This window comes from Dunckerocampus dactyliophorus, chromosome 17 (genome assembly GCF_027744805.1).
Source record: "Dunckerocampus dactyliophorus isolate RoL2022-P2 chromosome 17, RoL_Ddac_1.1, whole genome shotgun sequence".
Classification (NCBI taxonomy): domain Eukaryota; kingdom Metazoa; phylum Chordata; class Actinopteri; order Syngnathiformes; family Syngnathidae; genus Dunckerocampus; species Dunckerocampus dactyliophorus.
Window position 1 is genome coordinate 11277858 of NC_072835.1, and position 26146 is coordinate 11304003.

Here is a 26146-nt window from a genome sequence, read left to right on the forward strand (position 1 = left end):
CGTACTTCCTGGTGGTTATTTTCTCATCAGTGTAATGTTACTGACACCAAGTGACCAGTGTAGAATACTACTCTACTGCTGCTATTTGGGCTTAAGGGAAGACTCGTGATGCACTTCAATTGCTTTATTAACAAGCGGAGCACAGTCAAGTCTAGTTAGCTGACGTCGCACATGTCACTTCCCTGGCCTACACTGCATACAGTATGCATTTGCTTTGCTAATAATAGGCCATATTCAACCACAAAACAGATCATTTATTCGTTAATTAATTTTTGAAAAGCCGTGATGTAGCGAGGGACGACTGTACTGTATATTACTCCTGCACAGCTAAGCAGTACAATCAGCAAGCGACAGCACTTAAAAAACTTGTTTTGGTTTATTTGTTCGAACCTTTTTGCCTTACATGTAAAAGTTCAAATAGCTGAATTGCCTGAAAAGGAAACATTTGGAAGAGAATGCGGAATGACAAGCTCCTCCAGCGACAGGAATCTGTCACTGACCTGCCATCTTGACATTTCTATGACACTATTTGCAAAATAATAAGTGCCCTCCAAAAAAAAAAGTTGTGGTTCACAAGAAGTGGAGCAGAGCCCACTTTTTTTTTTTTTTTTTTTTTTACATTGAAATGTGTGCTGTGTGGGAGGACAGAAGACAGAGGAGCACCTCAAGCCATAATCTTGACATGTGGTCTCCTCAATGTTTGTGATGTAGCAGGCTTCAGACGAATGAAGCATCATAGAGAAGAAGCTCATGGGAGAGAGATGACACCGGTTCCTCTCATATCTGTCATTTCATGGATTGCGGAGGTAAACACACAAACACCGCCTGAGACGGAGAAGGTACAAGTAGATGAGTCATACTGCGGATCAAATTAGTTCCAGGATTGTACGCTCCGTCTAAAAAAACACTCCTACCTGTAAGGCAATACAGACTTTCAGGCTCAAACACTGAATATTACCTCACAAACAAATATATACAGATAATAATGATGGAAGAAATAACACATACAGGAATAATATATAGGCTGTTTGCTCTTGAGCTCCCCCTACAGTACTAGTTAAGCCATGTTGATGAATATAGTTAAAATAACATTGCATTTGAAAATTGGAAATAAAAAGGGACATTCCTCCAAGCAATAGTGAGCTATGGCGATTGAAGCAACGGCCATTTTTAACTCAGTTACTTCCAGCACTGATTATTAGCGGTACATATGCAACTATGTAGCTGTTTTTCAGTTTTTAAAGACTTTGATTTTAATATTCCTCCTTATGCTGCCAATGCTGCAATTTTTCTTTCATTTTTTAGTTTTTGTTCATGTCGTTCACGTCGCTACAGAAGCAGTTCTCAATTCTTTTCTGTAATGCTCCCCCTTGACGATCGAGATTTTTTCAGATTCCCCCGATTTGAAATACAGTGGAACCTTGGTTGGGGTCGTTAATCCGTTACAGAATGTCCGACTCTAAAGTCATGCCGCTACCGGTCTTACAGGCTCCTATGGCCGGTGCGATGTGCTGATTTTCAAGCCGTAGACTGGCCGCATGTCGAACAAACTCTACAGGCGTCTTTTTCAGACTGCAAGAGAAACGTACGCACTTCGTACGTCTTCATGCGTCGTTCGTACGGACAACGTGTGTTTTTCGGACGTTTTGCTGGTGTCAGGTTTGGGTAAAAAAATGTGTGTCATGCAACACATGTGCACCCCACATGTGGAATTAGTGTAACCCGCCCTGTTTCGCACCTGTCGCACCGGGGCTCGAACACAGTACCTTCGTAATGGGAGGCGAGGGCGCTGACCACGCGACTAAAAGGACTGTCGGTCGTGTCTTCAGCGCCGCTCTTGAGGCAGAGGGAGTGAAGTTTACCAACGTACACTTGCACAGCCCACAGGCTGGCATCCGTTACATTAGCACAGCCAATGCACGTTTAGATATTTCGTCCTCTACGCGTGTCGAGATTGCAGTCCTTCATGGTCAACTACGTTCTACACAAAAAAAAAAAACAGTGATTGGGGGAACGCCAAAAATCACACGGGCAAATCGTATGTCCAGTTGTGACCCCGACTTAACCGAAACATACCAACATTTTTTAATCCATGGAATGGTTCTCATTTCAACAAACATCTGGCAGATCGGTGGGGGGGGACTAATGCAATGCTATTTATTTATATGTTGTGTATAAAACACAAATATAACGATGTGCAATCCTAACATGAAAGAAGGACTACCAACAACACGCTTCCTGTCTCCACATTAAAAGCGGTGTGCATTACATCTCGTCTGACTGCAAAAGTCTCAGAAAAGCAGCTTCCAACAACATCAAATTAAAAACACAAAATGAATACAGACTCACCATTAGTCCGAGCCTGGAGTTTGTTTTCCAGAGAGAAGATGATCACATCGTTTTTTGATGTGTGGGTAACAGCCAGTGTGCTAGCATGAATTTAGTATGAACATGAGCACTCGACACACACATAAGAACGTCATCAAAGCTCACCTTTTATGCAATCACACTCAGCACCAGCATTTGTGAACAACGATGACGTGAAGGAACAACGGGAAAGATATCAAAGTCGATTTGCGGCAGCATCGGAGAAAGTTTCACTTTGTCTCCATGCACACAACTATGGTGCAATCAAGGACCACTGGGAATAAGCGTGTGAAAAAATGAAACAAAACGACATGAACCTGTAAAAACTATAGGCTTTTTAACAGTATATAATTTTTCAAATACAATAAATAGCTTTCATTTCCAAAATCAACATGCATTTAAATAAAACTTGATATTATTTAATCAACTATTTTTAAAAACATGGCTTTTTCTTATCATTGCACGTGAAAGTTTACCATGACCTGGTTCGGCCCCGGCCAGAGGCCGGTGGTTGGGGACCCCTATTCTAATCTAGTCCATTTTTCCCATGAGAAATAGTGTAAATCCAATTAACCCATTCCAGAAAGCCAAAAATGTTAACATAAAACACGTATGTGTCACGCTTTGGTTCGGGGCAACGAGGACAGATCCCAGGATGCAGCACAGGGCAAGCTCAGGTATGATTAATCTATTTTATTTTTATTTTTTATCGTTTTACATGCATAAAACAATTATAAATGCACATAAATGATGAATAAAAGGAATTACATGAGCATTTAAGGTTACTTTTACCTTTACTGAAGAGGTGGATTGTTGCCAAAGACTCCGTATGGGAGCGAGATAACACGGACACCACCTTCCTGTTCTGCCATGCTTTATTTATTCAATTCAATAGTGTTTCTTCTCTCAAATCTCTGCTTTTTGTTTGATCACAGCTGCAAAACATCTCAAAATGGAGCAAGAGAAAGTTGCAAGTGCCAGCATTTTGACACAAAATGGACCTCAATGTATAAAAAACACAATGTACAACTTGCACACATTGGTAAGGTAAACGGTCCATCACTCTCTTCAAGCACATCATCTCACGAAATATAATTGTGACGATTGTTACAAACAAAGATTTGCAAAAAACACCCAACAACTAAGTAAAATGAATACAGGGCGTTAGAAAAATAAATATTTTTCACTTTTCTTAGTCTGGCCACTTCAACGACGTGGAAGAATGACAATGCGGGTCTTTCAACATGCAACTTGTATTCTATCATCTTTGACAAACACAGCAGTTCAAGCACAAACGCTAATAAATCGCTAATAATAATGCTAACAAATTCCCTGGCGAGCCTTTACTGCCATCACATTGAGCGCAGTGTGCAATCGCTCACTTCCGCTTTGTCACTTTGACACAAGGCCTCAAACAGCTGCCCTCGGCTATGCCTGCCGGTAACTAGCAGCTCGTAAGTCAAATTTTAGCCTGCAGTTCAAAGCAAAAAATCAGCAAAGAGACGACTCGCATCTAAAAATGACTCGTGAGTTGGGACACTCCTATGCCAAGGTACCACTGTATAAATGACAATAAAAAATAGCTGTGACGTACTCGGTGACAACTCAACTCACAGTGACAGTACATACAAATAACCTTGGTCTTGTCAAGAGAGCTATCTGCCAGGGCTTTGAAGCTAAACTTAACATTCAAAATACCCTTTTCTTTGTCCATTTCCCGCTTGTGACTCCACATCAACTGCGACACCGCTGCCTTTCCTCAAACTACGGCATAAGCCGAGGGTCAAACAAGACATTGGCACATTAATCGCGCGTCACAAAAAAATACGTGCCGTTAAGGCAAATGTCCGTTAAAGTTTGTCAGCCCTAACGCTAACCCGAAAATGAACATAAAACGAGGCAGAATATTGCTCTAACTTTTCGACGTCAACCGAGATCCTGATAATATTTATTTATTCATTTGTACAAACCACTGTATGAATTATTTCTTTCTACATGTAAATAAAATAAATACATAAATTCTGAGTAATAGTGAAAGTCCCACAGCCTCGCCTCGCCCCCCGCAACATGTCAGCGTACCCCTCCAGGGGGGCTCGCCCCACTATTTGAGAAGCTCTGATCAACAGTAGCTATTACATTAGCACCGGGGGCAACACTTGGGCGGTGCGGTTTAAGTGTCAGAAAATGGAAAATGAATGAATGAAGTAGGTGATGTGGCGTATCCATGGCAACGGCACTTATCATTCCTATAGGTTTTAGTTATATTGAAAAAGCTGCAAAATTTTATTTGTATTAAAAAAAAAAACCTTTGGAGGAACATGCTTTTCATTCCACAGCAATGATGTGCTTTTCTCCTACTCACAAGTCGATGCGCTTTTTAAAGGTCAAAAAACAACATATTATTGATATGTACACGACTGGTCCTTCGCATATCATGCAAGTACACAGAAATATTTGCATTCGGAGTCTCTGTCCACCAGACAAGTACTCACCCTTTAGCCTCTGCTTTGAGAAGAACAGCAGGGATCATCAACACTTTTTTTTTTAAGCTCACAAAGTTTGCTCGCCTACAGTGTGAGACTGCGAATGAAACCAGAGGGAGCGAAGAAAGAGGTGAAAAGGTTGGAAAACCAAGTAAACAAGAAGAAAATGTTGCACGCGAAGGCATCACTGTGTTGCTTGCATGTCTTTCTTTTTAAAAAGCAATTTAGGTTTGATTTAGCAATTTATATGAAGTATTTGTTACAATAAGATTTCAATTATGTATTTAGACATATACTAATTACGGGAAAAAGCTTAGGCAAGCAATTCAAAAGTGTGCCTTGTTGGCAAATAAACCAATCAACGACAAGGACATTGACAAATACCTAAAAAAAATATAATAATGAGCAGGATGCCAAGAAGAAAATGTTGGTTGCTGTATAATAAAATCAAATCTTACCAATTAAGTCTTTAAAAGAGGGATATCCCTCAGGTCTGATGCTCCGCTTCTGTAAAATTGCAGCATTGCTCTCATCCATTTGGTTTTGGAGTTTGTTTTTTTGGCATTTGCAGCATTGTTTTTTTTCATTTTTTAAAATCCTGCAGTGTTTATGTGAATGCAGCACTTGTTTTATGGTGTTTTATGGTTGTGTCCCTGCCAGCCACTGTAGCCGAGTAGTGTTCCCTCGTTTATCACGGGGGATAGGTTCATAAAATAACCCGCAATAAGTGACATCAGCAAAGTAGCCAACTATATTTTTGCAATTATTATATAAGGCTGTAAAACCCCTATACCCTTTTCTCAGACAGGCATTACATTTTCTCTCTTGTTTAAACACTCTCAAACTTCAAATTTCATCAGGACTTTAATGATCAACTTAAGAGATTGGACACAAGAAATGAAGTGACTCACTCCTCTGATCGTGGTCCTGGTGCCATTTTTGTATCCTTCTTAAAACATATTCCTCGTCGTCGTCTTCCACGAACCAAACATTCATTTACAGTATTCCAGGTGCCCTACAGCCACGTAACTTCTGTCTTCAATCAGCATGTGGGAACAGGCAGTCCTGCACCAAGATTGATTGACAATGGTCTACAGCCAACCAGAACGCACAACACAATGGGCAGGTTCTTCGTTAGCCAATCAGGACTGTTGTGGCGCTATACATACTGAGATGAAGTGGACATGTCTGGACATGTCTTCATCTCCCACAAGTATACAACACCCTCTACTGGTAGCAGTAGTTAATACAATAACAACACAAACAACAGAGCACTGATAAGCTTACACTATTTTTTTTTTATTTTGTATTTTTGGAGTTTTCTTTGTTGCTTTTGCATAAACTTAACTGCCTGACAAATGTGTTTTCTTTTGTTTTATGACGTTGGTGCGGAAGAAAAAAATATCTGCATCAATGCCAGTGCTGTCTTTGTCAGTCTCGCACTACCATTTGAATCCACCAGAGGCAACGATGAGTCCTGCGTAGGTTAACCTCAAGAAGCTGCAGTCTGCCAGTCTTGTACTGCCATTTTGATCCTCTGGGGGTGATAGAGAGCCCCTGTGAAAATCAGTAACAATTTGGAAGAATTTTTTTGATACTTTTTAAAACTTACAACAATAAATAAAATATACATTTTTAATTAATGACATTTTAATGTTACCTTTTTCCTTGTGTCTTCGAGCAGCAGAATGTGCTGTGCTAATATTCACTGGAAAATAGGTCCTAATAATATAATAATTTAGATATATCATTGCTCGTGAAACATCACATCAAAAAAAAAAAAAAAAACAATCAGCCTAAACAGCCTAAACAAAAAGAGAAATATTTATTTCATGATAGACCTCATTTGGAAATATTCGACCATTCAAAAAATGTACACGATGACGTACATATTTTTCTGTGCTGACAGGAGCTGAAATATAAATAGCCACATGCAATGGGTTGTTCTTGTCCACTACATAAACAGCAACGAGCTCTCCGCTGGCTCAAGACAACATGGAAACCTCCTGTGTGTGCACCCCCCCACCCCCACCTTGCCCCACCTCCCAACACACATAGAATAGCCGGACTGCGCTTTTTGCAACAGCACCCATCATAAACAGTCAAAAAACTTGCTCAGTGTTTGCACTTTACTTCTCAGTGGGCTGCGTGCACACTTTCAAGGATGAAATGCACACTTTTAATAACTTCATGTTTGACCCATCCTCATTATTAAATGTACATTACATAACGGCTGCTTTTACCCAGCCAAGCATTGTGGTTCCTTTTTGCACATTGGACATCTCCAAGAAGTACTGCGCAGACACTTGTGTAGGTGGCAGATGGAACAGAAAGTAATTGTAAATGACCGTACGGCAAGTAGCTGAGTGAATCTGTCAATAAATATCAGAAATGTGTGAAAAGGTGCGAGTAAAAAACCATGTGGTACATCCATGTTCGTAATGAAGACAGCAGAAACCAAATCTGTATGCCAGTGATTTAGATCTTCGTAGACGGACGTATACCAGGGGTGTCCAAACGTTTTCCAGCATGGACGCATCCATACCAAAAGATTCTAAAACCAATCAACAATTAAAAACTTCACTTTGGTCCATAAATGCTCGACTAGCTCGAGAACTAGTTACAGCACACGCGGCGGATGAATACGCACTGCACAAAGCGCAAAGATACGGTGTGTTTCTCATGTCCCGCGCCACAGACGAATGCTGTGTGTGCCTCATTCGCAGCTACACGGAATAAGGACAAGATCGCTTATGAGTTCCCTTTATGCACTTCGTTATGTCTCTCAAGCACAAGGCAGACTCTTCTGGGGGCAGCGCATAGAAGAAAATGAAGGTCGAATTAGACGGCGCTAGAACATTGGCTGCCCGTTCATAGCTGCTCAAACATGGTGATCATCATGAAAGATAAAGCTGGTATTGTTGAACATGTGGAAGTATGTGATCTATGTGAAAAGGAGAGTGATAACTAAGCAAATCTCATCAGTTATCCCTCGCTATATCGCGGTTAGAATATTGCTCCGTCACTATATGGCTGACTATGGCCTATTATTAGTCAAAAAACATTGAGAGACAAGTTATATGTAGTATTGTGATCACTACAAGTCAGGAATGTCATGAGACGTGATGTTAGATTACATTACCTTTCACGCTGCATGGAGACTGGCTACTGAGCCAGCAGAGCCGAGCCGACATGCCATGGCCGAGGCGGACATGACATGGCTGAGATCGAATGCAAAAAAGGTTTTCCTCTCATTGCGTGCGGAAGTGGTAAGTTTTTGGGTTCTTTGTCCTTCTTCCCCACTCTGTTTGACAAACTTCCTTAAGTTTACAATATGTAAATTGGAGAGGCTAACTACTTCGCTCGCTATGCTAGCGTCGGCTCTCTGTTATGTCCCTGCCGTGATCCGGTAGCCTGCACAATGTGATGTAAATAAAGAACAACAGGAGTGTAGACGTGACAATTGGGGTGTTATTTCATGTCTACAGGTCACTAATGATGTTAAAAACATATTTTGAAAGGTTTTCTATGCTTTAACTACAAAAATATTGTGTTTATTAATATTGAATCCTACTTTGCGGTCAGTTCTGGAACCAATTAACCGTGATAAACGAGGGACGACTGTATTGGGCATTTTTCTTCCTCTACAGCAGGGGTGTCAAACTCATTTTCATTGAGGGCCACATCGCAGTTACGGCTGCCCTCAGAGGGCCACTTGTAACTGTCAGTATATATGAATCTAAATATGAATATAACCTCATAATATTATTACACAGTTGCCCATGCATTAGATTATTATATTTTTACTAACAAATTGATGGATAACTTGCTTCGAAATGAGAAGTGAAGTGAGAATGTCATGGTGACAGGCAGACATTCAAGTATTTGTTTTTGAAAAATGCTTGGAATATCTTGCTGCATGGTTAGATAATACTGACGTTTAGAAGAACCGCATGCAGTACAATTTTTCTGTCAAAATGACACGTCAAATACATTTAGAAGGGCAGAGGTGAAGTGCATTATTATCATGCATTATTCCAAGGGTTTCGCGGGCTGCATAAAATGATGTGGCGGGCCACATCTGGCCCCCGGGCCTTGTGTTTGACACCTGTGCTCTACAGAGTGCAAGACAACCACAGAGATAAAAGTCAGGAGTTGTTCTCTGTTTTTCTTTTTATTAGTGTTTAATTTCATCTTTACTGTATTTTATATGTCCTTCATGTGTTGTGTGTACCGTCAAAGGGACTTAAGTGTTAATTTTGGTTCAATTTAGGTATAAAATCCGACTAAAACTCTACTGGGAACAGAACTCGTTCGTAACCCGAGGACCACCTGCAATGATGAATTAATTTTAATTTTAGAATGTGCCGAGGGCCAATAAATAAAAAGTGTGTGCCAAAAAGGCCCCCCCGGGCCTCACTTTGGACACCCTTGATGTATACAGTGCTCAGTAGTGACTGGAGATAAATAGAAAGACTTGGCACTGAATCACACCCCCTCAACTATTAGCACACCCACACTTCTCTTAATGGCAGTTTAATTGTGACCAGTCGACACAGCACCAACGAGGATTTCACACATAAGAACTGGGAGCAAAAACATCTGATGATCTGTAAAAAAATAAAAATACAATAAAAATAAGGCAAGTTACAAAGAAATGAAACTCCATGCAGACTTGTTGGTTCCATGTTTGAAAAAAGTGAGCAAAGAGATGTCAGAGTGAAGAGGTGGTCTTGTTGCCCTTCTGCGAGACATCCTGACTGATGTTAACTGCGACTGCTTGAGCTGAACACTTCGGGGTTTTTGGGAGTCCATACGTCATCGTGTTGCATTCAAGGACTCAGATGTCGAGTCTTGTGTGTGTTTTTCCCTTTGCATGTGCACAAACGGTCCTTTTCAGGGATGGCGATGTTCTTTACTGGCTGATGTCGAGGTTCACTAAGCGTTCTTTCAAAGGCACCGAACTGTACAATTGTGTTTGTGTGTGTTTGTGTGGGCCGCACATGGACACATGCATACATGAGAAGCCAAGCCAGGCAACAAAGTCTCTTCCCTCCACTGGAGTCAGCCCACAAGGCATCACCATGACAACTAAGGCAAAATCTGTCAACGTGGGAAAAAAAAAAAGAGCAACTGTCTTTTTTTTCCCCCCCTCCTTATTTTACTTTTCTCCGCAGATTTTTTGTTGTTGCTAAAATCCCCACAATGGCAATAATCATGGTAATAATATCTATTCAATAAATTATCTATACTGTACATTTATTTTACCTTGCAGACGTTCGCAAAGGCTTTTTCTTTTCTCGACGTAAAGCTATGCACAGTCTGTTTTTGCCGTGTTCAATGAAGGATCACACAGCAAGCCACGCTTTCCCCTCTTGGCTGTACAGAAATCAAATGGGGAATCCTGCGAAAAGTATAAGACAAGCAAAGCTGAGGCATACTTGAAGACGGGGGAGGGGGGAAAAGGTGCTTGCGATCCAGCAAAAGCGTCAACAAAAACGTTTCCTGTAGAGTGAGGAGTTTTCTCTGAGATCAGCAGATAGATGGTTCCTGATTTTTTATTTTTTTGCCAGACGGGAAACATCGAGCCCTTACTGGACTCCTTCTTCATCCACATAGGTTGAGGGAAACCATCCAATCTGAAAAGACAAACAAATCGCATAAAAAAACAAAAAAAAATGGGACAAGTGATGATGACAGACATTTGATCAGCAGTTTGGCCTGATAGACACACAAATAAGAAGATAGTTTATGCATTTCAGAACAAAATGATGCATACATTTGATGCTGGAAAGACATTTGCATTATTTTCATATCACTGCACGCTCTCACGCTGCAGCCTCATCCATCTTCCTTCGAGGCTTAACCAAGCGCTATTTCAGCTGTTGCCAGGCAACAACTTATTCCTACTTGTTGCGGTAGTAAAATGAACACTTCATACAGCTGCTCAAGTTATACATTTACAATATACATATATATATATATATATGTGTGTGTGTGTGTGTGTGTGTGTTTGTGTATACAAAAAACAAACTTTACAATGAATCGTCTATTACAACACTACATCAATTATGCGGAATTCAACAATATTTAGCAATATATTTTATTGATCGATCATCAGGGCTACAACTAACAATTATTCTCTTTGTCGATTAACTGAAACGACAAGCTTCAGAGTAATCGAGTAACAGGTTCGGCCCTAGACAGACCAAATCCATATGAACCAAACACAAACAGTTAGTGGTTTGGTCTGCCACATGTCAGAAAAGAGGCAAAAATGTCGATCGCTGTTTTCCAAAGTCAAAGCTGATGTGTGTGAATATCTCGTTTTGCCTAAAACGCAAAAATAATACTTTCATGGATGACTAAGGCAATGTAAAAATATTCACATTTGAAATAAGAGGATATTTACATTTTTAAATGAAAAAACGAGTTGCCGATTCATCGATTAATTGTTGCAGCTCTATTGATCATCACCGAAAAGTTACTGCGTAATTTATATACATGCAGTAAATGACAACGTTAGAGTTTCTGCAACAATTCAACAAAGCTAATAATTGTCGTTCATTGGTGATGTGCGGATCGATACTGAAATATCGATACCTCCAATACTAGATCTTTATGCTCTAAAATCGATTCTCAAATCAAAATATTGATACTTTAGTCATTTGAGGTAATTCGCAGTATACCATTAACAGGAGCACAGAGGAATAACGAAATTATTTACGACCTTTAGGTGTAAATGATACGCGATTGGCGGGAGCTACTTTTTCTTCAGTGCGCAGCGGCACACTTCTCAGTCAGTCAGGCCGCTGAAACGATGGCCGATCGTCAATAGACCCACGTGCGGTGTTAGTTCAGCTCCACGGACAGCCAAGGCGCTGGGTGTGATATTTGTCGAAAAACAGTCAGGGGTCGTGGCAACACAACAAACCTTGTTAAACACCTCAGGTTGAACCACAACACATTTTAGAGGCAGGCAGAAGAGGAGAGCAGCCAGAGCACAGTGTCAGGTGCCGCTAGCGCAAGACAGACATCTCAGACGGAGTTCTTCGCTGCTACCGTCAGGCACTATCCAGGTACACAGGGATGAAAATGTGGAGCTTTAAGGCGTGCTAAGCACTGTTGCTATTGGAGTTGTTCAAAGTAAAGATGGTTGTAAAATAAGTAACTGCACTGGCTTCCTGTTGCTCAGAGAATAGACTTCAAAACAGCTCAAGTCTTTTCAAGTACATCTCTGACATGTTAGAGCCACATAAACAATCTCGTGCTCTGAGAAGCTCAAAGAGTGGTCGCCTGCGGGTGCCCAGAGTCAGGACTAAACACGGTGGGGCTGCGTTTCAGTTTTATGCTGCCAAAATCTGGAACAGTCTTCCAAAAGATGTGAGACAATCCTCAACTTTGGCAATGTTCAAATCCAAGCTGAAAACTCTTCTATTCAACTGTGCATATGACAATGATTTTATCAAGTATTTAAACTGCATTCCTCATTCATAATCTTTTTGAATCATTTATGGACTCAATATAGAACCTAATGCAATGATTTTACCCTTCTTTTCTGTAAAGCACTTTGAATGACCTTGTGTATGAATTGTGCTCTATAAATAAACTTGTCTTGCCCACGGCTGTTTTTTCATAGGCCTTGTGGCACATTTGAAAAATATAATTTACAACAAAAACAACTGCAAAAACCCAGCGGTAATTTTACAAAAATAAAGTTAAACGAAAAAAAATCTAAAAATAAATATAAAAAATATAAAAATAATGTCATATTATGAGGAATACTCCTGTAATTTTAGTAGCATTAAGTTGAAATAAGATCTTTTTTGAAAGTCGTAATATGAGAAACAAACCAAACGACAAAGTCATTTTGGAAAAATTAGGTTTCAGAAAAAGTGAAATACTGTGGCAATAAAATCACAATTACGAGAAGAAAACTTACAAGAAGAAAGTTGAAATAGTTGGAAAAAACAACAATAAAAATGAAAAATGTGGTATTCTAACAGGAAAAAAGATGCGATTTTACAAAAATAACTCTTAACTCAAAAATTAGTCAAGAGGAAAGTTTAAATGTTTGGAAACCAAAAAAAAAACAACAGGGACGCTCCAGAGCAAGGGTAGGGAACCTATGGCTCGGGAGCCAGATGTGGCTCTTCTGGTGGTTGCATCTGGCTCTCTGACTTTAACACAATAATATTTTTTCTGTTGTAATTTTATTTGACAGAAATCACAGTGTTAAAAATAACATTCAAAATACAAAACATCTTTATGCACTTTAATCCATCCATCCATGTTCTACCGCAAGCACAGAAGTCACATTAATGGTAAGAAGTATTTCACAGTATTTATTATTGGTTAGCTTCAATATAACAACGTTATTAAAAAGACTAAATTCAAAGACTTATTATAATCTAAAATTGTTGGTCATGCTTAATAATGCACACATTTAGTTGTATTGTCAGTTGTTGTTAGTTGTACATGGCTCTCACGGAAATACATTTTAAAATATGTGGCTTTCTTGGCTCTCTTAGCAAAAAAGGTTCCCGACCCCTGCTCCAGAGGGAGGCAATGGATATTGTAACCCGAACGTTGACCTACATCGGTCGTTACGAACGTTTCACAGTCGCACACCACTTCAAACATTTGACTTGAAGCCATGTGCCCCCTCCTGCTGCACACTTCAAAAAAACATGTTATACATGGTTAATTGGTTAATTAATTTTATAGTAAGTAATTCTGGTTCAAAAATGTTTATTGTTAATGGTCAAATTTTGATCAAACTTTTACATGAGCACTGATAAATAGATAAGATGTAAATTTCTCTTGGAGATGAATAAAGTATCTAAGTCTTGGTCCTGCATATGTTTTATTTCAGCCAGATGTTGGGGTCCTTCCGTTTGAATGGGTTGAACCTGAGCTTCTCTTTTGTCCACTTTGTCCAGCGAAAGTTCGACAAACATAATAAAGCAGTATGCAAAGTACAAAAATACACACAAGCAGCGATAAAGCCTCATTTTCAGGGGAATGGCCTAGTCTCTCATCCCGACACGCACATACATTGACATGTTTTCACAGTGCGGGGATTGGGACACCGATATCAGTTAAACCTTCAAGATGAAACACTCTTAATACACAACATAATCGTCATAAAACTCACACAGAGCAATGAAGAACTTCATGCCGTGTCGCCTTCCTTCTTTGTGCTATGACGGTGCGCTCCGTGCTATGAGGCGTTCAGGTGCGCTCGTAATTGTGAGCGTTACGTGCTAATTGTTTTTCATTTTTATTCGCGTACCCCACTTTGGGAACCTAGGATCCACATGATTCATCTTTTAATATGCATTGCGGTGTTTCCCACAGGACATTTAAAACATGAAAAGCAAAACAAAGATGTTTAGAACTACAAAGGAACTTTAATCTGCTGCTTCTTTGTGTCATTTTTTTATGTCACAAACTGGGGGAGGCGCCCACAGCAGTACCCACTGTTTATTGAGGGGAACGATCCGTGCTTTCATGTCTTTTTATTAGATTCATCATGAGTTGCTTGGTTGGCAACCCTCATTCCCTCCTGCTGCGTCTTTTTATTCTCTGGCAGAGCAGGTGTTTAATAATGTCTTTACAAGCCAGGTCAATCAGATAGCGCCAAATCTATTTGTGGCGGGGCCACAACAAATAAATTAATGTAAAGGAAACACTGCAACGATAACAATACAAAGAACAACTCTGAATGTTTACTCACACGTCCGTTGGTCTCTCCCTTCCACCAGCCTTGGTCTCCACCGATCTTGCTGTAAATTTTGACGACGTCTCCTTCTCGTAGAGACAGTTCTCTCATGTCTCGAGCTGCAAAGTTATACCTGGCCACTGCTGTGCTGACCACGCGAGGAGTGAACACTGCCAATGTCAGAGAGAAAAGAGAACAGAAAGCTCAGTCCAGTCCGTTTCAAAGCAGTACTCTAAATCAGCGATCTCCAACCCCCGGGGCCGGGCCGTGGGTCATTTGGTACCGGGCCGCACAGAAAGAAAAAAATATTTCCATTATTATTTTTTTTTTATGTTTTATTTTGAAAAGTGGCCGGATTCTCTCTGTTACATCCGTCTTGACACATGTCCATTGTGCGTGTGCTAACTTTATCTCATGCCGCACAGATAGACTACTATACTGTATTTTTACCATTTTTCTTTCACCTCATATTTGGTGTCAAATGCTGATACTATGTGGGAATGCATAAAGGTAAGTTTTGATGACTTATTGAGTGCTAATGTGCACATTTGTCTCAAGTTAATTCATGCTAGCGCACTGCCTTTTACCGCACACGTCAAACAGCGATGTAATCATCTCTCTGGAAAAACTCCAGGCTCGAACTGGTGGATGGTGGGTCGGCATTCATTTTGTGCTTTTAATTTGATGTTATTCATGTCATAGTTTTACACAGATAAATAAATTAGATAGCTATAATGTACGAAACCCCCTTCCCCGGTCCGCGGGACATTTGTGGGAACACAACCCGGTCCTTGGGTCAAAAAACGTTGGGGACCACTGCTCTAAATCACTAAGTTAGTAATTCATGACTATCAAAGATGACCATCGCTGTTCTGGAGGAAGGTGAGCACATGTAATATTTTGTGGACAAAAACAGCAGTAGAAAAAAAAACACAGCAGTTAAGTGTGACACATTGTATCCAATATGGTTTCATTATTGAGTGGAAGTTGCTGTTCCTTTGTTGATTTAATGATGAACTGTGACCCTGAGAAGACTGAATAGGAGTCTCATTAATATGAACAAAGCAGAGCAGAAGTAGTGCGCTCGGGGTCAGCGTGGGCGGTGAAAAAAAAAAAAAAACAATGAAGACGCAAGATAAAAAGTGCAAGAGACATACGGAAGCGAGTACCTGACCAAAAGGGAGCCGAGCTTGGAGAGGAGGAGAAGTTCAGACCCTGCGGACTGAGGAAGGAGAAGTTGTAGGAGGCGCAGGTGGCTGCTGAGAGGAGGAAAGAAAGGAGACAAAGACATAAAAGGGGGGAAATGTTTTGAGGCACATGCAGAGCCAGAGAATGGAAAAAGACTACGGCCACGCTCGTCTCTCATCTGGTTTATTATTTGTTTTTATGTGGGAGCCACTCAACCTTTAAATATATATTCATCAGCCATTACTTTCCTACACTGTGAAAAGGATGTTTGAGTACAATGGAGCTGGAATCAATACCTACCTTCCAGCAAATGCACATTAATAGAAGAATTAGATTTGATTGGTTGTTTTGAGAAACCAAACAACAGCACATTTGTGAAGTATAAACACTCTTAGGAAACTGACAGACAAAGACAGAAGCTCCAAAAGTCAAGCAATGAACAGAAACATCATTAATACTTGTCTGTGTTGTCGTATTTTGTCTTGAGAGAGATCTGTGTGCGCGTATTGCCGTTGCAGACTGCTTAGTGGGGTTGCCATGGAAATGGCAGAGATGCTCTTAACTGATTGTGAATATGTAATTTTAGATACTGCAAATGAAAGAAAGAGTATGAGATTGTTGCAAGGCATTGCAGCACATTTGCACAATTATGTATGCTTTCCTGTCCATAATATGTTTTCATAATCGCATTTTTAAAATACATTTCATTGCGTCCTATACACATAAAAAAAAATTACATTAAATTACAATTATTCAGAAAGCAACAGTGAGTGCAAAGCTTCTACTTCAACCTGGGATCTCTGGCGCCCCCTTTAGGAACGCTCGTGCTATACATTGAGATGTGACTGAAAGAGAAGTCTGCCCATAATGCAGCACTTCCTTGCATTCTTTATGACCTTTACCGCCGCCTTCATTCCTCTCTGACTCAGAAAGGTCCAGACCAGTACTTCCCTCTCCTCAATATACATGGGCGGGGAGGGATCAGATTTAGAATACTTGCACAGTATAGCGTTGCTTCCATTTCAAACAAGCGACAAATAACACATTTGTGGGAGCAAAAAGACTCAAGAGAGAAGGTGATAATTACACTTAAGATGTGTTTATCGCTAACTATTCACACGTTTATTTATGCTGTTAGTCTGGGATAAAATATACATTCATGGTGTTGATCCACATTCTCATAGTTTTTCTTGAGTGAGGCCTTCTGTTTTCTTCTGTTTCATTTGAGGAATTCCCAAGGAATAAATGTTCCCTGATATACTGTACTACACAGGGAGATGGAAAGATGTGAAAACCCATTTTTTGCTGCCTGTACCAATGTGGAGGGTTGACATGATGCAGGTTTTAGGTTAAGAAATAGCAGGGGTCCTTAATAGGCGGCCCACGGGACACATGCTGCCCCTCCAAAGGTTTTAATTTCAAACCCAAATAATGTAAACTATTCAGTCTAACAAGAAAAGTGCTCTTTCATGCAGTAACAGCAAGGTGTACGAGCCATAATGAAGCAGCACTAGTGGCTTGCATTTAAACAAATATGGCGCTATGGACTCGTTAAAAAATGTAAAATGGACTTTTAACAACGACTAGACGACAATATATTGGCGTGATATTGAGTCACACAGGAAATGGTCAAAGGCACATCAGCTTGCTTACAGCCTATGTCATAACTGGTCATACAGGCTCCTTGGGCCGGCCTACATGCAAAAAAACGTACGAAACACACGGAGGGTGCACGTGTGACTTGTTGATTTTCGAGCTGTAGACTGGCTGCAGACCAGCCGCAGAGGTTCTTTGTCATGTCAAACAAACTCGATGGGCGCTTAGTTTTTTTTCAGGTTGCAAGACAAACTTACGCACTTTGTGCGTCTTTGTGCGTCGTCCGTACAGCCAGCGTGTGTCTTTCCTATGTTTTGCTGGTGTCAGGTTTGGACAAAATGTAAATGTCCTCATACGTCGCTCTTGTAGACGCCTATGTGTGTCGTGCGCCACACGTGCACCCCACATATACGCAATTAGTGCAGATAGTGCAGATATTTAGTATGTCCTCCATGCGTGTCAGGATCTTACTCCTTTATGGTCACCCCAACTACGTTTTCCACGAACAAAAAACAAGGGAAAAGCCAAAAATCGCACGGCCAAAGAATTGCACATCCAATTGTGACCTTCGCTTTAGGAAGTTGCGCTAACAGACAGCGGGTCACTAAGCAGAACAACCTCACTCACGGTGCAAATCAAATAAAGGACACAATACGTAACACGTAGGTAAATATAAATGACTAGTATTAGACGTGTGCGATAAACAAACAATGCCAAAGTGTTAACAAACACGTAAACTCAAATTGTATTTAAAAGTGCCCACAAGGCATGCTGGGCAGGCCAGCTGCAGCTCCCCACGGACATTACAATATGCATTCACCGGAAAGGCAGTGTGTTTGCTTTGTAACAAACAATGGGGCACTTTCAGATGAAACATTACAACTTAGACGCAGCGGGTAGGGTGACTGTGCATCTTTTTTTTTTTTTTAATGATACCATCTGGCCCTCACAGTGTCGCAACGTCAAACATCCTACTTTCGTAAGATTGACAGTTTAACACGAAGGGTCCAAACCTTTCCCACCGGGGAGCACTTTGATATTATTTATGCATTAAAGATGCTAAATCCAATCAATGTAGGTCAATATATCCTAATCTATCAGACGAAAAGTTGTGTAATAGGTGACAAAGCAAACTAGTGTAATATCTAATAACATATCTCATTCATAATTAATTCATTTTATTTCTACAATATGCACAGAGCCAGTAAAAAAACAAGCTGTGGCCGTAAATGGCCCCTGGCCCTCAGTTTGGACACCTCTAGTTGAACGACTAGTGGTTGAGGAAAGGATGATGAAACTCAAATTCCTCAACTTACCTAAACATTGAAAATCCAGAAGATATTCCATTCAACACTGACAGTACTGCACAAATTGTAGTACACTCGTATGTTTTCTATGGTCATACTATAAGTTGGTAAGGGCTGATATTGATCACGAAAACTCCACACATACCAGTCATGGTTTAGCATTCTACATTGTGAGGGCGCTTACCTGGCGAGCGCGTGCTGGCCCTTGTTAGCGAGCGTTCCCTTGATTTGTATGGATATCGCAATGTGGTATCGAGCAGCTTGAAACTTTCCTTGAGTGAATGGGACTGATAATACTCCACCAGCTCCTGTTGTACGACACAGGGAATACACGTGGTTGGTTCATTAGCGCTTGTTGTTGTTTACTAGAAGTATGCCATTTACCAAAAGGCTCTCAAACTTCTTGGCCTCCGTGATGTGGATCCAGCTGTCTTTCTCGATGACTTTAATGTGTTTCACTTCCTCATTGAATCTGTTGGGGAAAACACTGGAGTCACTAAATTATTCATCCAAGTTTATGTATGTATACAGTATATATATATATACTGTATATGAAGTTGTGTGTGTGTGTGTGTGTGTGTAAAAGACCCATAACAACTGGGATGCTGCTTGTGTATAAGATTACAGGTGATCCACATGTTGTAACATTTCATGGTTACGCTCCCATCAGGGGAGGACTGGCCATCATCAGTAACGGGACTTTTCCCGGTATGCCGATCAACAATGGGCCGATTGACAGCCGTTCTGTTTTGCTGTGCCTTTCCCTGGTAGGTTAACTAAATCTCCCATTCCATTGCAGACACAACACAGGAGGCAATCGGCACAGTCAGAGCCGCCCCTCCCTATACACAGAGCAAGTGATGTGTAGGGGTGGGGGGAGCCCATTTCGTGCAAAGGATGCGCATCACTGCCGTGACATGTGCATGCAGCGTCAAGTCAGGCCAAGGCTCTGTCACCAATATTGACAATAAAATGGTACAATTCACCTGTCCTCCTCTCTGTCTCTATTGGTGTAACGTACAGTATGTGCTGCTCCCTCTCAAAGTAGAAGGTGCAGGTTCAATCCCAACCGTGGCCATGTTCTTTATTTCTTTATTTATTTTTTTAGGCTCATAATGGGAGGGGCTAGTCTGAACCAAAAAGTTCAGGGCCAAATTTTTGTCCAAGTCCACCCTTGACTCCCATAAAATATTCATACTGTATAAAATCAAAACGAGAACTACTTCCGTGCGCGTGGCGGAAGAATACATAGGCAGAAAACCTATGTAGATGCACGACCCTACACTGAGGAAGTGCAACGTCACTTTTGTTCTTTTTAGTTAAATGTTTGCCATGCATGATGCTTCTCAGGCTTAAGGCAGATTCTACTGATGGCGGTGCATCAAAGAAAAGGAAAGTGACAAGTGACGTGAAATGAGACGTCATGAAATGCTCAGGAAGGATAAAGATGGTATCTTTGAACATATGAATAGATCTGTCCCTATGAAATGGACAGTGGTAACTACTGAGCCTCTCTCCCTCCTTTGCAACGCCCTTTCCAGTGTGCAAGGGATAAAAGTGAGGCGTTGTTCTCTATTTTTTATTACTGTTTCATGTAATTCTTGTATTTCATCTTTGTATTACTGTATTTTATATGTCCTTCAATGGTTGCAGTGTACAGTGTGACTGGCTCAGGTGTTCATGTTGGTTCCAGCATCATGCCATTGGAAATGAACTCGCACGTCGACCAAGGACCGCCTGTATTCCATGAAGCTGGCAGAGGCGCTGTGTTGCGTTGAAATGATAGCGTTGGTGTTTGTGACCAGTGTTTCAAATTTCACAGGGACTGACACCACCACACATCTACAAGTATCTGATCGCAAGAGTCTTCGTCGCTTTGTCAGAGTGCACACAGTTACAGCAATATCCTTCGATATTTACTGTCATGGCTCTTATTTGCTAATTTTTGCAAGATCTCAGTGTGAAAGAGGCTTTTGTTACTTTGCAACACTGACTTTTTCTCACTGATAATAAACACAACAAACAGCCGTAAATAAGAAAGTCATTTATTAACTTAATTAACGACAAGATGCTACCAAAATTGCTTCAGAGTTTGTATTTCTGAAACAGAAATAAAAGCCGTTCCGTTGAGAGTCCCTCCCCCCACGTAAAAGAAGAAACTCACTTGATGCTGATGGCAAACCTCTCTGCTTCAGCCGTCCTCTCTCTGATGAGGTAGGTCCCGCTGCTGTGGGATTTTAAGAGGTTGTCAGCTTGTTGACGCTCCATGTTTCCAGCAAACCTATAAAGAGGAGCAGGGTATAAACGCAGAGGCAAATGCTGTACAAAAGTATGATAACAATACGATGGACGGTATGATAACATTGGGCAAAAATATCACGGTTTCATGGCATTTTAATTACAGCTCTAAAATGGGCAATTTTGAAATATCTTTATTGAAAAGAGAAAAAAGTCATTTTGAAACCATATAATAGAACACAATGAAAGTGGAACATATGTATTTAAAATAAATAACAAAAAAATAAATAAATAATTATAATAAAAAGTTCTCAATGCAGTCTACTGTAGCTCATCCTGCAACTCTAGTCACAACACAATAAATATTTTCTTACTAAAAAAAAAAGAAAAATGCAAATAAATGCAATGCAGTGACTCAAGAAGGTCACAACATAAAAAACCCCAAAAAAACATACGAGTGGGATTTAAGTGACAAAAAATCTATCTTGCGGGGGAGTAGCACATTAAAAAGCTTTAATTTCATACGTAAGGCATTTGAAGAACAAAAACTTGACAGTTTTTGGCAAGTTTTTGAGGTGTGATCATCAGTCAAACAGCAGCTAACACAGCCATGTGGACAACACGTGCACGTATGTGCCTGACAGTCAGAAGGCTTAGCTAACAACCCGAAAAATAATTCAATTCATCGGACGAGACGACCAGCCTTTCTCAGCAGTGGAAGACCGCTCTGTCGCTTATCTGGAAGTCCTGCTCGAGCTCCACCAATGTACTCTCACATCCAAAGTCTCCTTAAAGAAGGCGTCTCATCCTCTGTAAGTTTCACCAGAGATATATGTTTATATGTTTTCTTCAAAAAGTAAGTCAAATATGTTTTTTTGGTTTGTTGAAAATGCGATGACAGAGCAATATTTAACAGGGATAAAAAACGCTACAGCGGAACGGCACCAGGACGAAGAGGCGTAGTAGGAGTGAAATATGCATGAGTGACTTAATCATTTCTTGTGTTGATCAATAAGGTTGATCATTACAGTTCAAATGGAAGTTTGAACTTTTTTGAGAATGTTTAAACAAGACAGAAATGTGATAAAATGTTCATGCCTGCCTGAGAAAGGTGTATGAAGTGTATGGCGAGGGGTGCTACAGCCTTAAAACATAAAGCTATATCATAATTGTAAAAAAATATATATCGTTGCTACTTTGCCGATTCCACTTATTGCGGGCTATTTTGGGAAACTATCCCCTGCAATAAACGAGGGAACACTGTAATTACCTTTTTTTGGGCTACGTGGCAAACAAGGGACCACGGAATTGTCCTGACTTTTCCCCTTTATACGGAACCCCTGGCCGATAGCACTCATCATAAATACATTGAAAAATGTATAATTAATCCACGTGATCGGTATCGGTATCAGACGATTTCAGGCCCGGATGATTGGTATCGGAATCGGGAGCATAAAACCCTGATCGGAGCACCCCTTAAAGAAACAATTGCAGTTAAATTACCAGTGAATACCGAAAATCCACGAGACACCCATAAATATATCTACTGTATTTTTGGCACACGCCTCACTCCAAACCCTCCAGCTAGCTTGATGTTGCCGTTCTCCTCCGATTTCAAATCAACACCGGCAATTAGAGGGATTGCTGTACTAATAAGACTGGATCAGCTCCAGAACGCTTCCCTTCTCTCTTCAATATGCCTCACACACATATTAAACGCATTTAAAATTACACAGAGTATCGGTACTCATTACTAATAAACGATAATGTAAGATGATCGATGAACAGATGGAATCACAGTCACGGTGTAGAAGTTATCTGAAAGTTTACATGTGCCATGTTACGTGGACATGTGCGGCTTATAGACAAGTACAGCCTATATAAGTACAATTTTTTTTCCTCTTTAAATTTTAATCTGAAATTTAACAATAATTTATAGTAATTTATACAGCCATTGCCAAAAACATGCTTTGTTGGCCATGGCTGTACAAAACATCTTGTCAAAACATCTTCCTGCTGGAAGATGCTGAGTGAACTGACTTGTGAGACAGTGCCCTCTGCTGGATTCATAGCTGCACCACACCTTTTTCCACCCTGCTGATAGTGCCATCAGACGGCTGTCTACTTAAGTTACCCTAAAAAAAATATTTACAAATTAAAGCAGACAAGAAGTCTGCGAATAAGCAGGGATTTACTGTAATGCTTCGAGTAGCTGGGATAGGCTCCAGCTCTTGCAATCCCTCACAGGATAAGTGGTTGAAAATGAATAGATGGATTGATGTAAGTCAAGGGTCCTACCAAGGATATCCGTAGTAATCTGCATCCCTTGATGACTGTCGGCTGGATAATGACTGGAAAGGCTGTCACAAATAAAACACCCACATTAAAGTCGCTCAGAATTTAACAGTTCAAAAGTCGCTGGGCATGGCTGACTTACCTTTGGGTCTAGATAAGGTTTAACACAGGAACTGGGGAAAAAGCCACTCTTTTGTGTCTGGATCAGCCTTCCCTGGAAGACAATTATTGTCATCTGGGAAATAAAGCCAATAGAAACCTTTCCAAACATCATCACAGATCGCAAGTTGAAGTAAGGAAAACCTACAGTCTAATACAAGAGTTGTATCAAAAATGTGCGACTGTATATCCCAATATTTCCTCTCTATGGAATGATGGCAGTGACAAGCACCTTCCAACTCATGCACGCCCCCACCCCTTCAGGATGAGGAGCCTCCCTGTATCACATTTCTCTATTTTATTGTACGACAGCAAGAGTAATGGTGTCACACATACATTAAAAACATTACACTGTAGAAGGGCTGTAGAAAGTCACGGTGTATAATAAATGTTTCTGCAACATTATATTCTTGCTGATAATATAATGCTGACAAACGCCAGGCTCCAACTCAGTGCACTCATTGAGTACACTCAGACAGTGAGCTGGATGCTTGCGGCAGCCTCATCTTCGATTTCTAACCTCTTATTTGATCAGGAAATGTGCAATTTCAGCAATTCTGACTTTAAAAAGATGTTAAAAACAATTGGAATCATACGACAAATACATTTATAATGCAGTTCAATGAGCCCATATTAATATTTATTTTATTTTATCATTATTCGTTTTTTCATTAGGCCACCACGTCACTGACTGGTGAAATTTGGAGGATTCGATTTGATTAGCAACTTATAAAATCGAACCCTAGTAATATTAAAGACTAAAATGGGTCCTAAAAGAAAGAGACAAAGAGAAACTCGGAAATGGAAATCAGAGCGCAGGATAAAAGTAATATTACGCGTTTCTCACAGAATGAGAGAAATTGTTTTAAATATTAAAAGTTTTATATTCAGATTACTCGGGAGGCACTTTTTTTTACACTGAAAAAAATTTACTTTTGGGTGTACTAAATTTTATTTTATAAAACAACATAATTTCTAAATTGTAAAACTAAGATTCAGTGTTTACTAACTTTTGTTATTGAAAATGATGTCTTAATACCTCATTTAATCATATAAAACACTCCATTGTATAGTAACTGTAACGATTACGTAAATTCTACTATTAACCTGTTTTTTTCTGTATTGTACACCATTTTAAAATGAGAGTACATTTCATTCCAAAAAAAATCCAAGCTCAAGTTTGAATCGGCACGTGTTGCTTCCCAGCATGCTTTGCTGGACTGCTTTGGAAACATTTGTTAGTAGTACGTGTTTAATGTGATGTAAGTTGTCATTTAATGTAGCGTTGTGTGTTTATTGACCTGTTTTCTCGTCTCTTATCTTTAGCTGACACCATGATGGTTAGTGTTCCGTGCGGTTATCCCCTTCCAATCTGACAGGTGTGTGCCTAACGAACAACCTAGAACAATGATGTACTATTGTTAACTAAGCGCTGTCTTGAATATAGATGGTAGTAATCAGAAATCAATCTTATTTGTTTTGTAATTAAAGTAATGTTAAACGTAGGAAGTGTAATCATCCAATACGCTAAAGAATGCATGCACATGAGTTACATTGCCACATTCTGGTCACTAGGCGTCAGTAATGTTCCACTAATGTGACATCACTTTAGATGACATTTCCTTAACAGTGTATGGAGTCAGCCATGACACATCCGACAGATGTTGTCCTCCCATTCCGTGTTCCGTACATTTTTGTCTTCTTACCTTCTGAAACTTAGAATAAATAAATTGGAGGTTAAATAGTCAGCTCAGTGGCTTGCTATATGCTATGAGCGGCGGCCGTCTCTTATGTCCCTGCAGAGATCCCGCAGCCTGGCCATTAGTGTCGCACAATGTGATGTAAACAAAGAATAATCGTGTAAAGGTGACTATAGGGGTGTTACTTCATTTCTACAGGGCTCTAATAATGGTGAAATCCGTATTAAGAAAGCCATAAACAGGTTTTCAACGCTTCAACAACAAAAACATTGCATTTATTAATATTGAATCCTACTTTGCGGAAATTCACTTATCACGGTTTGGTTCTGCAACCAATTAACCGCAATAAAACAGGGAAAAATGTACTGTGGTAAAGTTGAATTAGAACAAAAAGTTGCAAGGATTTTAATTTGTAAATGTTAATAGTTTAAGTTGATATTTATATTAGTTTTACATTTTGGGTTTAGTTAATCCTATTTACTACACAAAATATTTATTTATTGGTTCAGTAGCTTTAACAGACCTTAATCAATTCAAGAGATTTGCGATTAATCCATTTCTTACCTTTATTATGCAGCATATGTGTGTGTTTGTTTAGTAGTAGCAGGGTGTATCATTTGGTAGGCCACAAACAAACGCCAAACAAACACTAGAGCCGGCACTGCTGACAAGCACGGAGGCAGCACTCCTTGTCTAAATAATAAAGATTGTTCCTCAGTGATGATGAGCTAAGTGTGTGCTTTACCTCCCACCACGTAGTGTCAGGGTCTCCTTTCAGCAGCTCGATGTAGTCCCCTGTTTGAAAGGAGAGAGGCATCTTCCCTGGAGGTGTTGGTGTGCCGTGGTAGTTTCTCACTGCTACCATCTTGGGACCTGCAAACACAACATGCAGTGTTTTTCACATTAATGCTTTCACATTTGATGCTCAAAAGAGATTACTGGATGTGTTTCTTGCATATATTTCCTTTTGCCTTTGAAAATTACTTAAAATCTGAAAAAGTGGTGTATATGTACATAAAGGAATATAATAGAGGTTCAAAACTAGCAACGGAATGACAACATTAAGGTGGCGATAACAGTTTTTTCCAC

At 40.1% G+C, this 26146-nt stretch overlaps 1 protein-coding gene and 1 long non-coding RNA gene across 12 annotated transcripts in view; both read right to left on the reverse strand.

Moving 5' to 3' along the window:
- Window positions 1-676: 676 nt before the first annotated feature.
- Window positions 677-2607, reverse strand: LOC129170128 (uncharacterized). Its single transcript, XR_008566534.1, has 3 exons — window positions 2494-2607; window positions 2350-2429; window positions 677-825 (listed from the first exon to the last, which is right to left on the reverse strand). It is a non-coding gene; the product is annotated as an uncharacterized LOC129170128 (long non-coding RNA).
- A 4274-nt stretch (window positions 2608-6881) lies between these two features.
- Window positions 6882-26146, reverse strand: part of vav2 (vav 2 guanine nucleotide exchange factor) — a 219241-nt gene continuing 199976 nt past the window's right edge. For 5 of the 11 annotated variants that reach the window (XM_054757614.1, XM_054757613.1, XM_054757608.1 and 2 more), the window contains 9 exons: window positions 25803-25930; window positions 23341-23412; window positions 23202-23263; window positions 20830-20946; window positions 19050-19137; window positions 18850-18973; window positions 15744-15833; window positions 14590-14744; window positions 6882-10489 (listed from right to left, as the gene is read on the reverse strand). In XM_054757614.1, coding sequence (XP_054613589.1) covers window positions 10442-10489; window positions 14590-14744; window positions 15744-15833; window positions 18850-18973; window positions 19050-19137; window positions 20830-20946; window positions 23202-23263; window positions 23341-23412; window positions 25803-25930 — 884 coding nt within the window. In that variant the 3' untranslated portion in view covers window positions 6882-10441. The remainder of the gene's footprint in view (window positions 10490-14589; window positions 14745-15743; window positions 15834-18849; window positions 18974-19049; window positions 19138-20829; window positions 20947-23201; window positions 23264-23340; window positions 23413-25802; window positions 25931-26146) is intronic. The other 6 variants (XM_054757617.1, XM_054757616.1, XM_054757610.1 and 3 more) reach the window with 4 other exon arrangements.